This window comes from Chiloscyllium plagiosum, chromosome 12, assembly GCF_004010195.1.
Source record: "Chiloscyllium plagiosum isolate BGI_BamShark_2017 chromosome 12, ASM401019v2, whole genome shotgun sequence".
Lineage (NCBI taxonomy): Eukaryota > Metazoa > Chordata > Chondrichthyes > Orectolobiformes > Hemiscylliidae > Chiloscyllium > Chiloscyllium plagiosum.
In genome coordinates this window covers 2,667,992-2,682,929 of record NC_057721.1, presented here as the reverse complement: position 1 = coordinate 2,682,929, position 14,938 = coordinate 2,667,992, and the positions used below count along the sequence as shown (strand labels likewise).

At 44.9% G+C, this 14,938-nt stretch overlaps 1 protein-coding gene across 1 annotated transcript in view; it reads left to right on the top strand.

The window, feature by feature from the left end:
* LOC122554901 (coagulation factor VII-like) overlaps positions 1 to 14,938 on the top strand; it is a 37,542-nt gene that overhangs the window by 11,065 nt on the left and 11,539 nt on the right. Inside the window, exons 2-4 of the mRNA XM_043700287.1 lie at positions 4,264 to 4,424; positions 8,368 to 8,392; positions 9,550 to 9,663. Coding sequence (XP_043556222.1) covers positions 4,264 to 4,424; positions 8,368 to 8,392; positions 9,550 to 9,663 — 300 coding nt within the window. The remainder of the gene's footprint in view (positions 1 to 4,263; positions 4,425 to 8,367; positions 8,393 to 9,549; positions 9,664 to 14,938) is intronic.

Genomic DNA, 14,938 nt, shown 5'->3' with positions numbered 1-14,938 from the left:
CTCCTTTTTAAATTCCTGCCTAACTCTCTGCCATCTTCCTTCAGAATCTCAACCTTTCCCCTTCCTATGTCGTTGGTTCCAATGTGGACAATGACCTCTTGCTGGCCCCTCTCCCCCGTGAGAACATTCTGCACCCTCTCTGAGACATCCTTGATCCTGGCACCAGGGAAACAACACACCATTCTGCTTGTTCTCTGCTGGCCACAGAAACGTCTGTCTGCACCTCTGACTACAGAATCCCCTAACACAATTGGTCTCTTGGAAGCCGACGTACCCCTCATTGCATTAGAGCCAGTCTCAATACCAGAAACTTGGCTGTTCGTAGGTGATCCAACTGAGAGGTCAGGTGCGTGGTTAAATCTGGGCGGGTCAGCTCGATTAGAGGTGCCTGTTGCCTGGTATTCTGTACTATTTTAAAACCAAGCCTTTGAAAGGAACCCTGCTGGGGAATTCACACCTGCTGATGTTCATCGGCAGCCCCTTTAGAAATTCAGAAAGCAAATGTGTCACAATCCAATCTGCCAATTACATATCCAGTATTTAGTAATTCAACAGTGAAGGTACGAGTGAGTATTCAGCTTTTGAAGGCATTAACATGAACAAAACAGAAGCGTTAACTACAGAGATGGACAGATTGGCTCTGTGTTCATTGCATACTTACTGTGTTCACCTCAGTGAGACGCATTGAACATAAGGACAAGGATATTATTGCCTCGTTTTTACAGTGTCTTGGTGAGGTCACATCTCATGTACTATGTGCAGTTTTCCTTTTTTGAGGGCGAGTGTAAATTGAAAGTTCAGAGGAGATCTTCCAGATCGATGGTGGTCATTTGGTTTGGGGTTGGTGCAAAGTGACAGCACAGGCTGGGTTTCAAATCTCACACTGGCTGAGGTCAACATGAAGGTCCCACCTTCTCAACTATGACCATCAGGTTAAAATACCACCAGCCATCTCTCTCTCTAATGACAGAGTGGGAGGATGGTGACTTTTGTTACCTACTCAGTTGGTACCTGGAATGGCTGGCTTTCCTGTGGACAGGCTGGGCATGTTTTCACTGGAAATCAGAGGAACTCAGCATGATTTTTAAAAATTCATTTATGGGACTCGGGCATCGTTGGCTGGCCAGCATTGATAGCCCATCCTTATTTGCTCTTAAGAAGGTGGTGGTGAGCTGTCTTCTTGAACCGCTGCAGTCCATTTGCAGTGGGTTGACCCACAATGCCAGTAGGGAAGGAATTCCAGGATTTTGATGTAACGACTGTAAAGCAACTGCAGCATATTTCCAAGTCCGGGTGGTGAGTGACTTAGAGGGGAAACTTGCAGGTGGTGGTGTTCCCAAGTACCTGCTGCCCTTGTCCTTCTAGATGGGAGTTGTCGTGGGTTTGGAAGGTGCTGTCTAAGGATCTTTAATGTAGATTGTACACACTGCTGCTACCAAGTGCTAATGGTGGAGGGATTGAATGTTTGTAGATGCGGTGTCAATCAAGCAGATGGTTTTCTGGATGATCATAGAACATAGAACATAGAACATAGAAGAATACAGCGCAGTACAGGCCCTTCGGCCCTCGATGTTGCGCCGATCCAAGCCCACCTAACCTACACTAGCCCACTATCCTCCATATGCCTATCCAATGCCCGCTTAAATGCCCATATTGAGGGAGAGTCCACCACTGCAACTGGCAGGGCATTCCATGAACTCACGACTCGCTGAGTAAAGAACCTACCCCTAACATCTGTCCTATACCTACCCCCCCTTAAGCTTCTTGACTGTTGTTGGAGCTGCACCCATTCAGGCAAGTGGGGACTACTCCATTACAGTCCTGACTTGTGCCTTGTAGACTTTAGGGTGTCAGGAGGTGAGTTACTGACCGCATTATCTCTAATCTCTGACCTGCTGTTGTAGCCACTGTGTTTATGTGGGGAGTCCAGTTGAGTTTCTGGTCAATGGTAACCCCAAGAATGTTGACAGTGGGGAAATTCAGTGATGGTAATACTGTCGAATGTCAAGGGGCAGTGGTTCGAGTGTCTCTTATTGGTGATGGTCATTGTCTGGCATCTGTGTGGTGTGAATGTTACTTGCCACTTGTCGGCTCAAGCCTGGATATTCTCCAGATCTTGTTGCATTTGAGCATGGACTGCTTCAGTATCTGAGGAGTCGTCACTGGTGCTGAACATTGTGTAATCATTGGCAAACATCCCCACTTCTGACCTTATGTCAGAGGGAAGGTCATTGATGAAGCAGCTGAAGATGGTTGGGCCTTGGACACTACCCTGAGAGACTCCTGCAGAGATGTCCTGGAGCTGAGATGACTGACCCTCCACAACCACAACCTTCTTCCTTTGTGCCAGATATGAGTCTAACCAGCAGAGTGTTTGCCCCCTGACTGAAGTTGATGAGATTCTGACAAGGTCTTGACAAGGTGGAGGTGGAAAGGACACCTAAAGTTCTTCCCATGTCTGAACTCACAGGAAGTTCTGTTCCCATGTCTCCTGCATGATCACTGGTTGAAACTGGCTCTTGGTCCAGTAGCATCTTGATGTGAAAATTCTCCCCAATTTTCAAATCCCTCCATGACCTCTCTCCTCTCGATCTGTGTAATTTACTCTGCCCCTGCACTTGGAACAGCTTAGCGAAGGGATCGGCTTAGCGAAGGGGGTGGCACGGTGGCACAGTGGTTAGCACTGCTGCTTCACAGCGCCTGCGACCCGGGTTCAATTCCCGCCTCGGGCGACTGACTGTGTGGAGTTTACACATTCTCCCCGTGTCTGCGTGGGTTTCCTCCGGGTGCTCTGGTTTCCTCCCACAGTCCAAAGATGTGCAGGTCAGGTGAATTGGCCATGCTAAATTGCCCGTAGTGTTGGGTAGGGGGTAAGTGTATGGGTGTGGACTTGTTGGGCCGAAGGGCCTGTTTCCACACTGTAATGTAATCTAATTTAGGAGCATAAGTCTTTAACCCTACAGCCTTTGCAACACTCAGTGCTTTCAGCCTTTTCTTAATACCAGGTGGAGTGAATTGAATTGGCTGAAGACTGGTATCTCTGATGCTGAGACCACTGGAGGAGGCCGAGATGGATAATCCACTCAGCCCTTATGGAATCATAGAGTATTACAGAATGGAAACAGTCCCTTCAGTCTAACTGGTCCATGCCACATTTCCCTAACTGAACTAGCCCCATTTGCCTGTGTTTAGTCCATATCCCTTGAAACCTTTCCTATCCATGCACCTGTCCAAATGTCGTTAAATGTTGTAACCAAATCTGCATCTCCCACTTCCTCTGGCAGTTCATTCCACATATGAACCACCCTCTGGGGGAAAAAGTTGCCCCTCAGGTCCCTTTTAAATCTTTCTCCTCTCACCTTAAACATATGTCCCCCAGTTTTGAATTACCCATCCTGGGGAAAAGAACTTTGCTATTTACCTTATCTGTGCCCCTCATGATCTTATAAAGCTCCATAAGGCCACCCCTTCGCCTCCTACGCTCCAAAGGAAAAGAGTCTCAGCTTCCCCAGCCTCTTCCTATTACTCGAACCATCCAGTCCCGGGAACATCCTTTGTAAATCTTTTCTTCATCCTTTCCAATTTAGTAATATCCTTCTTATAGCAGGTCGATCAGAACTGGACACAATACTCCAAAAGCGGCCTCACTGTTGTCCTATATAGCATCCTGTTGTGAATGCTTCAGCCTTACCTTTTGCACTGGTGTTCTGGACTCTTCCATCATTGAGGATGGGGATATTTGTGGAGTCTTCTTCTCCAGTGAGCTGTTTAATCATCCATTCATGACTGGACATGGGAAGACTGCAGAGCTTAGATCTCATCTGTTGATTATGGAATTGTTTAGACTTGTCTATCATTTACTGCTTATCCTGTTGGCATGCAAGTAGCCCTGGTTGGTGGCTTAACCATGTTGACACTTCATTTTCAGTTTTGCCTTGTGCTGCTTCTGGCATGCTCTCCTGTACTGTTCATTGAATCAGAGCTGTTTCCCAGGCAGGAGAAGGGGGTATGCCAGGCGATGAGGTTGCGGATTGTGCTGGAGTACAATTCTGTCAGTGTTAGTGGTCCACAGCGCCTCATGGATGCCCAGTCTTGAGTTGCTAGATCTGTTTGAAGTCTGTCCCATTTAACACGGTGATCGTGCCACACAACATGATGACCAATACTGTTTTTGCTGCAGTGCTCAAAGTGTTCCAGTGCAACACACCCACGTTTTTCAATTTGATTTTCTGCCGATGTAATGCTTGAATCTGTCTCATGCAGTTTTCCTGCAGGGATCTGAAGCCAATGGCGTGCTGCATAGAGAGAGACGGGCGAATGCAGGACTGGAAGAGCTGAAAAGGGGCTCCATTGAACGGGAGTGTCATGAGGAGGTCTGCTCATATGAAGAACTGAGGGAGGTGTTTGAAGATGGTGAAAGAACAGTATGTCTCAATTCTTCTCCTGTAAAATCTCATTGTTGTTCCACTGGATCTGATCACTTCCTCTGGTTATTCCAGAGAAGTCAATCTGTGATTGGGTCCCAGATAACACTGTCGTCTAGTCAGTAATCTGTAATTTATTCCACTATTGCAGTCTATTACACAAACATTCGAGTCAATAAACTGTCTATATTCCATTGTAACAGTCCAGTTTGCAATCTACCCTTACTTTGTACTAACTGTCCAGTCTGTAACCCATACTTTATATCACTCTAGCAATCTGTAAAGTGTCAAAATTCCACTATTAACAATCCAGTCGGCCAATTGTGTGTATTTCACTTGAACACTCCAGCCTGTTACTTAACCAAATCCAGTTAAACAATCCAGTCAGTAATTATTCTACTGTAACAGTCCAATCTATAATCTGTCCTTATTCCATTTTAAAAATTAATTTTTAACTTCATTTATTCCTAATCTGTATTCTGACTCCAACCACACTATAATTCCAGTCTGTAATCTACATCTTAATCCACTTTAATTGTCGAGTCTATAAACTACACCCTATTGCACTAGTTGAACAACTCAGACGGTAATATGCACCTTATTCCATTATTATAGGAAAATCTGTAATCTGCATTTAGTTCTCTGTATTAGTCCTGTCAGTAATCTGTTTTAATTTATCTATAACTGAAATAACTCCACAGAGGCTGGTATCCCATCACCAAGTCACTCTTTATTTACACAGGGAGAGTCCTTGACACTGATCCAGCTCCCTCAGAGCCAGCTCTCAGAGTGAATAGAACCTCTGACACTCCTGTTTATCGCTGAAAAGCCAGGGCTCCCTGATTAGACCCAGGAACTCCTATTTTATGGAATCCCCTGGCTGACCCTGTTATAATCGCTACATTGCTCTCCCTCTAAGTCCCTGGATGTAGGCCCGTTCTTTATCTTGTAGCCTGTCCTGGGGCATTTTAGCACCGGGTCCAGTTCCTCCAACTTAGAATCGGACATGGGCAGCGTGTACCACACCATAGTTCACCTCTTCCATCTAAAGCATCTCAGAAGAAAGTCATCCTCTTCTTCAGGCAGTAAAGGTGTTGAGGCTGTGACATACACAGAGTCCATCTCAGACTCCAAAGTTGGTTCGATGTTAGATGGTGGGGGAGAACCCCTGGGTTCCAACAGCATTTCTGGCTGGTCAGAGAGTCTGAGCATGTTTTGCTCCTGCCCTGTTTTTGGGTTTGCAGTTTTCATGTGGTCCAGAACCGTCATACCTACCTGAACGCTGTACGTCATGGGCCCTGACCTCCTGCCGACCGGGCCTCTGACCCATGCATGGCTGTTTCCATGGTTTCAGCACCAAACGTTGTCCCTAAAGTAAACTGTCTCTTTCACTTAGAGAAGTCTTTGGTGTTCCTGTTGCCGTTTCACACTCCCCTCCACCCTTTGTCCAGGAAGATCAGGTTTAGCCTGGTGTAGAGTCTTCTTCCCATTAACAACTCTGCTAGAGCTATCCCTGCAGTTGCACAAAGCGTGGTCTGATAATTAAACAGGAACTGGGACAATTTGGTATCAAGTGAAGCTGTGGGCTGTATCTTTATGGCAACCTTCAAAGTTTGGATCGTTATTTCCACCAGATCATTGGATGATGGATGGTATGGAGCTGTCCTTATAAGCAGAATGCCTTTTGACTTTAGAGAGTACTTTTATTCCCTGCTGATAAATGATGGCCCATTCTCTGTGACCAACACTTCTGGGAGCCTGTGTATTGCGGAGGATGCTCGCAGGTTTTTGATCGAGAGCCTCGTGTTTGACACATTCACTCTATGCATGTCCAACCACTTTGAGTGGCTACCCACATTTCTCCCGCCTTGGAGAAATGTCTAAAAACTATGTCCAAGTCTTCTAACCACTCTTTAGTGGCCTTCCCTATTATTAGTATGTGATCTAGATAAATGCCGGCCAAGGGTAGATATGTAAAATGTTCTCCATCATCTACTGAAAAATGGAACAGGCTGATGATACCCACAGCTTTTTCAGTTATTAGGAGCCAAGCCTTCCCTGTGGCACTAAATACCAAAACCTTTCAAGAGTTGACAGATTTACTTATGGAATATTATAACCCCAAACCTCCTCCAATTCTGAGAGGCTATCAGTTTAACTCAGCAATGCAAGAACCAGGGGAAACTGAATTGGGATTTTTGACTAGGTTAAGACAACTAGCAGAGGGATCTGACTTTGATTTAATGAGATGCTGATAGACCGGTTGGTATGTGGGATCAGTGATGGAACCGTGCAAAAGCACCTTAACAACTGAATCCCAACTGGGTTCAGTGGGATTCCACTCAGTGCATCATCTAGACAAATGGGAGAAAGTGAGGACTGCAGATGCTGGAGATCAGAGTCGAGAGTGTTGTGCTGGAAAAGCACAGTAGATCAGGCAGCATCCGAGGAGCAGAAGAGTCAGGAATTTCCACTAAAACTTTGGCAGATGTAACTTTATAATAATAATGGACCATAAATTTTGCTAGATCTACATAAAGAGGACAAGGCAGTGTCACCCATAGCTTCAGGTCAAATTCAGCTGTGTGCTCTAATACTTTGTACACATAGTGACAATTTGGAACAACATCTGGGAGGTCAAGTAGCAAATGCGGGTGTATTGAACCACCCGTGGCACCACCACTGAAAGAGTCCACAATGGTTTCAAATTTTCTGAACTCCCTTCCAGTCACAGCTGACAATATCAGGCTTTGGATGCAGAAAGATCCAGACCTGACAAAACTAAAATAGCTGGTGGTGACGGGGGAAACAAATGGGTTCTTTGCAACCAGACTGGAAACCTTTCCATACCCGGAGAGACCAGATCACAAGAGAGGACCGCATTTTATTATGGAGAGCAAAAGTGATTGTCGCAAGCAAAGGTCACCACTAGATACTGACTGACCTCCATCAGGGTCATCCATGGGTTTCCAAATGAAGATGTTGGCAAGACATTATGTCTGGTGGCCAGGAGTGAATGCAGACATAGCTGCATTAGCTACAATTGCAGTCTCACTCAGGGACATATCCTGAACAGAGAGATTCTAGGTCAGCCTATATCAAAACCCCAAAACAAAGCCAAATCTTGCTCAAACAGTTAAAATATTTTCCAGGATCCCATCAAGTAAATGTAGTTGCTGCCAGTACACAGACTTGAGACAGCAAAAGAGTCCCACTAGTCCCACATTGAGTAAGAGAACTCAGAGGCCGGTATCCAGAAGAGTGCGTACCCTGGAAAGCCCATTTACAGTGCCCAGGGTGCCAACATGGACAAAATGTACCACCTGCATTTGTGAGAATGGCGGGGTAAACCCTGGATTAAATTACACGTCAACGATGCCAATCCTTCCGTGGTCTCAACACTTTTAGTCATTGTGGATGCCTATTCAAAGTGGCCGGATGTGCATAGAGTTCATTCATCAAACATGGGGACGTCTTTGGAAAAACCACACATGTTTTTCAAAACGTGGACTCCCGGAAGTGTTGCTCACAGATAGGGGGCCATCGTTTACCGGCAGGGAATTTGAGTATTTCCTAAAGTCTAATTTCAAAGGAATTACAGTTAAGCCAATGTTCTTTTCTTTTTATTTTGCCTGTATTTTAACTGTACTGTAAAAAAAAGAGCATTTTGTTTAACACCGAGTAATTTGATCAATCAAATTGCATCTGGAATGCAACACCTTTAAAATAAGAAAAGGTTAGGCTATCTTCTGAATATATTTTGAGGGAGCTTGGTCTGGTCCATAAACAGTGTTCACTATTCTCCACTAATGTGACATCTCTGACTACATCTTTACTATCGGGATACTTATAGTCTCTACTGTTCATCATATTTGTGCTCCATATGACACTGTTTCAAACTGATTCACGAAATGATTTCATTCTTTTTTCCTTCTTTTTCCAGAATGAATTCTGGAAGATCTACAGTGGTATGTCTCCAGTCCTTCTCTCAGATTGATAAACGGATAGTTCTGTCTTGCCTCATTTTTAGATCAGTGTTCTATGAAGTGGCTGTGCCTTACAGGTCTTTAGTAAGTTAGTGGCTGCTGGCTGAGATGGGGAACAACACTCATGGAGACAAATTGCCGTCATGCACTGAAGGCTCCATTCCCATACGATTTGATTTGATTTGATTTATTATTGTCACATGAACTGAAATACAATGAAAAATATTGTTTTGCATACTAACCAGACAAATTGTACCTTACATGTGTGCAGCAGGGCACTAGTATAGAATGCAGAACATAGTGTCACAGCTACAGAGAAGGTGCAGAGAAAGATCAACTCTCACATTCGAGAGAGCCATTCATAAGGGAAGAAGCTGTTCTTAAATCTGTTGGTACATGTTTTCAAACTTTTGTATCTTCTGCCTGATGGAAGAGGGTGTAAGAGAATATAACTGGGGTAGGAGGGGTCTTTGATTATGTTGGCTGCTTTCCCGAGGTAATGGGAAGTGTAGACTGAGTCAATGGAAGGAAGGCTGTTGCATGTGATGGAATGGGCTGAGTTTACAACTCTCCGTTTCCCCTGCAGTCTTGGGGCAGAACAGTTTCCTGTGATGTACCCACATAGATGATTTCTATGATGCATCAATAAAAACTGGAGAGTCATTGTGGAACAGGAGGGAAATATGCCACAGTGCAAATTGCTGAGAGTAGATATCGGCAGGAGTGCGGTGAGAAGGGGAAGGAACTGATTCACCCTCTTTGAGGCAAGGGCTGAGACAGAAGGTGGGCAGAACAGTGCAGGCCATTGTGAGGAAGGTCAGAGCACTCTCGGGCACAGAACCGGGCAACTGTCAACAGTAACCAATCAGGTTCAAGACAGAAAAACTGATTGGAGTAGAAGCAGAACACGTAAGTAAAGCAACAGGAATAAAAGAGGAAACAGGATCTCAATGGAAAATACTAGAGCAGATAGAAGCCCCAAGTAACCTCATTGGAGACTGATTTGGGTTACCACAGAGCAGAGAAATAGTTGAAGGAAAATAGGAACAAGTACACTTTCACTCTCACTTTCAACTCATAGCCGAGCATTTTGATGAATTGATAATTTGGTTATTTGTCTGAACATTTTTCACACACAGACGAGAATCAGTGCGTGTCAAATCCCTGCCAAAATGGTGGAACCTGTCAGGATTTGTTTCAACGTTACCTGTGCACGTGCCCGAAGAAGTTTGAAGGTTGGAACTGTGAAATAGGTAAGAGTCGACATGGTAGTCACTGATACAGTTCCGCAGGAATGTGTTCTTGAAGTTCAATTCTGAATAGAAGTCCAAGTTGATGCTTTCCTTCATAAGCTTCCAATGATTGTCTATAACACTCCATCAAATCAAATTCACATCGTTCTTCCTCCAGTATGAACTGTGTCCATAAGATTATTTGGTACAGAAGCAGAATTAGGCCATTTGGCCCATTAGGCCTACTCCACCATTCGACCATGGCTGATATGTTTCTCAACCCTGTTCTCCTGCCTTCTCCCCATAACCCTTGATCTCCTTTCTAATCAAGAACTATCTATCTCTGTCTTAAATACACTCAATGACTTGGCCTCCACAGGTGGAACCAATAAGTTCCACAGATTCCACCCTCTGTCTGAAGAAATTCCTCCTCATCTCAGTTCTAAAGGATCATCTCTTCATTCCAAGTTCATGCTGTGGGATACGAGTCTCTCCTACTCGTGGAAAAAATGTCACCACATCCACTCTGTCCAGACCTCTCAGTATTCTGTAACTTTCAATCCCATCCCCCCTCATCCTTCTAAACTCCATTGAGTACACATCCAGAGTTCTTAACCACTCCTCATATGGCAAACCCTTCATCCCTGGGATCATTCTTGTAAACCTCTTCAGACCCCCTTCCAAGACCAGTACATCTTCCTTAGATATTTCAATATTTCAAATGTGATCTGACTACAGCCTGACACAGCAAGTACACATATTCAACAGTATACCTCTAGTCCTCTTGAAATGAATGCTAGCATTACATTTGCCTCCCTAATTGGCAACTGAACCAGCATGTTAACCTTAACGGAATCCTGATCTAAGACTCCTAAATCCCTCTGCGCTTCAGTTTTCCAAAACTTTTCACCATTTAGAAAATAATCTATGCATCAACTCTTCCCACCAAAGTGCATAACCTCACACTTCCCCACATTGTATTTGATCTGCCATTCCTTGTCATTCTCCTCCTAGCCTGTCCATGTCCTTCTGTAACCAGGAGACAATGATGAATGGTTTAATGCCAAAACATTGACTCTGCTGCTTTTCGGATACTGCCTGACCTGCTGTGCTTTTCTGGTGCCACACTTTTCAGCTCATGTCCTTCTGTAGCCTCCAGCTTCCTCATCACTACCTGTCCCTCCACTGGAGCTCAACATCTCAAGATGAGGAGGAGCCCTGCTCAGATGGCTTTAAAAGTTAAGAAACGAGAGACAAATCCATATATTTTGCCATCTATCAACCATACATTGATCTTTCCATTCCTACATTGGTACTTTTCTCTCTCTTTCTCGCCAACTTTTCATAAAGTCATGGCATCTGATCTTTCATCACTTTTCACACCTCTGCATTCATCCTGAATCCATCAGTCTATTTTTGTTTTTTCTCCTCCTTCATTCATCCATCAGGTTGCTCTCTGCGGATGGATGGATGGATATCCCAAACTCTATCCACACACCTTCCCTTTATTCATCCATTCATTAGCCCCTAGTTCTCCCATCAATCCTTCCATTTCCAAGGCATCGAATAGAGTACAAAAGCAAACAATCCTGAAGAGAAGTTGGATAGCCATGGATTACAGGCAAAAATACAGGAGATTGGTACTAGGTAAGGGAACCAGAATAGGCACAATGGGAAGAATGGCCTCCTTCTGGAATGATTCATTGCATCCGTGCGCTATAAGTTAATTCCCTGAGACCTGAACAATCCACACCATAGAGATTTGAACAAAATGTTTATCGAGATAGTCAATGTGTTGGGAAACCTATAAACTCTGGAACATATCCCTGTATATTGGATGCTTTCAAATCAGTTACTGCATACCACTCCTAGAGTATACTGTGTGCTGCTTTGCATCTCCTTATATCAGGAAAGAGACTATTGCCATAGAGGGAGTGCAATGAAGGCTGTTCCTTGAATGGCAAGACTGCCCTATGAAGACAGATTGGGCGAACTGGGCCTGTATTCTTTCAAGTTTTGAAAAATAAGAGGTGAATTCGTTGAAGCCTCCAAGAAATAGGCAGAGTAGATGCAGGAAAGATGTTTCCCTTGACTGGGGAGTGTAGAATCAGAGGTGCAATTTAAAAATTAGAGAGACGTCACTTAGAAACCAAGAGGAGGAGGCAGTGTTTATTCAAACTCTATGGAATTCGTTGTTTCGAAACTCAGTCTTTCAGTATATTTACGGTAGAGATTGATCAGTCTTTGATTGCCATTGGTATAATGGGATTATGTGGTGAAAGGGGATGATATTCAGGTTTGGGTTGGCAAGTGGCAAGTATCATTAGCACCAGACAAATGCCAGGCTATGACCATCTCCAACAAGGGTAATCTAAACATCATCTCTTCACATTCTCTGGATATTGTGAAATATCCTCCTCAAACTCAGCTTCCCACAGAAATCCTATAGGAGAAAGTGAGGTCTGCAGATGCTGGAGATCAGAGCTGGAAATGTGTTGCTGGAAAAGCACAGCAGGTCAGGCAGCATCCAGGGAACAGGAGAATCGATGTTTCGGGCATAAGCCATTCTCCTGTTCCCTGGATGCTGCCTGACCTGCTGTGCTTTTCCAGCAACACATTTCCAGCACAGAAATCCTATAGTCTGCCTGCTTCACAATCACATGCAAGCTGCGACTCTCAGCAGTGGATCCATCGCAGACCCAAGACGAACAAACTGGGGTAAAGGCAGACTGCGTTACCTCACCGCCAGCTTTCTCCATCTTCCTTGCTGCTGCACTCCACCCCATCTCCGTGGCGGTCTCAGCTGGAATGGAGCTAATAAACAGCAGGAGTGTGAAATTCTCCAACCTTCAACATCTTCAGGCCAGTACCAAGACCACCCCAAACTCTATCATTAAGCTGCAGTACATAGTGCTGCCCCTTTGTATGAACATCCAAGGGTCCAGCTACAGACCATCATCGATGCATTTTCCGGAGGCTTACGAAAGAATGGGGCTCAGACTAACCAGAAAACAAGGATCTCCCTACCAGCTTGGCCTTGCCACTGGGCAGCTTTGGAGGCAGCGCAGTGGCTCAGTGGTTAGCACTGCTGCCTCACAGCAGCAGGGATCCGGGTTCGATTCCACCCTTGGACGATTGTCTGTGTTGAGTTTGCACATTCTCCCTGTGTCTGTGTGGGTTTCCACAGGCTGCTCCGGTTCCCTCCCACAGTCCACAGATAGGTGGATTGGCCCTGGAAAATTGCCCATATAGTGTCCAGGGATTTGTAGGCTAGGTAGATTAACCATGGGAAAATCCAGGGATAGGCTAGGGAAGTGGGACTAAGAGGGATGCTCTTCAGAGGGTTGTTGTGGACTCAGTGAGTCAAATGGTCTGCTTCCGCACTACAGGCATCCGACAAATCTATGAAATCTCAAAGGAGTTATCTCTCGCCTTTGCAAAGTCCCACGAATTCACTGACAAGGCAGATGGACTCTTCCAGGCCAGGCCAGTATTGAGGCACTGCTCAGACATGAGCAGCTGGAATGGTGCAGGCCACATTGTCCCCTGCTCCCTAAAAAAAATGTTCTCTTCTGAGCTCTGCAATGATCACTGAGACGGCAGAGTAAATGCAACAAAGATGCTGCAGGCAACCTCTTCAACAAATGCAACATCCCCATCAAGAAGTGGGAATGGCCTGCTGACCATTTTGAATTCCGTTGGGTGGAGCAAACCACAAGCATTGAATTAGCTTTATTATCACGTTTACAGGGCGACCCCTATATCCGCAGAATTATTTTCCATGGGTTTCAGTTACCTGCGGTGTATCGACTTTGGAAGCAGGTATAGATTCTTGAGTACATTTTTTAAGGAAAAAAATTAAAGTCAGAGATGTGTAGAGAATGTGCAGCACAGAAACAGACCCTTTGGTCGAACTCAGCCATGTCAACTAGATATCCTAACCTAATCCAGTCCCATTTGCCAGAACTTGGCCCATATCCCTCCAAACTCTTCCCAGTCATACATCCATCCAGATACCTTTTAATGCTGTAAATGTACCAGCCTCCACCACTTCCTCTGGCAGCCCATTCTACACATGCACCACCTTCTGCGTGAAAAGGTTGCTCCTTCGGTCCCTTTTATATCTTTCCCTTCTCACCCTAAACCTATGCCCTCACATTCTGGACTCTCCCACACCAGGGAAAAGACCTTGTCTATTTACCCTATCCATCCTCATGATTTCATAAAGCTCCTCAGTCTTCAACACTCTCGGGAAAGTAACCCCTGTCTATTCAGCCCCTGCCTATAGCTCAAATCCTCCAACCCTGGCAACATCCTTGAAATTGTCCCCTGCACACCAAGTCCAAGATCATTAATATATATCATGAAAAACAGAAGACCCAATACTGGCCCCTAGGGAATGCCAATACAAACCTTCTTCCAGCCTGAAGAATATCCATTGGATGACGATGCCGCCCTTTTCACAAGATTATGTTGTCCTTGTGTTTTTTTCAAGAGGGGTTGTAAAGGCAGTGGGCCACAATGGCTGACAGAAACTGCCAAAGTCAACAATCAGAGGAGGGCTTTACATTTTTTTAAAAAACAGTTGTACGATGAAAGGGGAATGGTCAGTTCTCCGAGTTCAGTTTTTTTCTAGTTTGGTTTAGTTTTAGCAGGTAGTTGAAAACTGCTGAAGAGCTGAAAATGTGTTGCTGGAAAAGCGCAGCAGGTCAGGCAGCATCCAAGGAACAGGAGAATCGACGTTTCGGGCATAAGCCCTTCTTCAGGAATGGTTCCTTGGATGCTGCCTGACCTGCTGCGTTTTTCCAGCAACACATTTTCAGCTCTGATCTCCAGCATCTGCAGACCTCACTTTCTCCTCGAAAACTGCTGAAGACCGAGAGAAGCACCTGCAATAAAAAGAGGTTCTATGCTTCAACAGAAGTTCCTTGCCTGAACTTTCTCTCTGTAACCTCTCCTGCCTGGAAGAAACTGTGTTTCAATTTACCTTTTGCCAAGGGGTGTGTTAATGGGATGTTGCGTAAATTGAAACAGTTTCATTAAGTTGCAATTTTGAGTCAGTTGGGTTTTCAAATAGTTAAGATATTCTAAATTCTGTGGTGTTGGAAAAGTGCAGCCTGGCTGGCAGCAACCGGGGAGCAGGAAACTCGACGTTTCGAGCATAAGCCAACTCTCCTGCTCCTCTGATGCTGCCTGGATATCTGTGTTTTTCCAGCATTTCACGTTTTGACTCTGATCTCCAGCATCTGCAGTCCTCACTTTTTCCCATATTCTAAATTCTGTTTTCTTTTGTCGG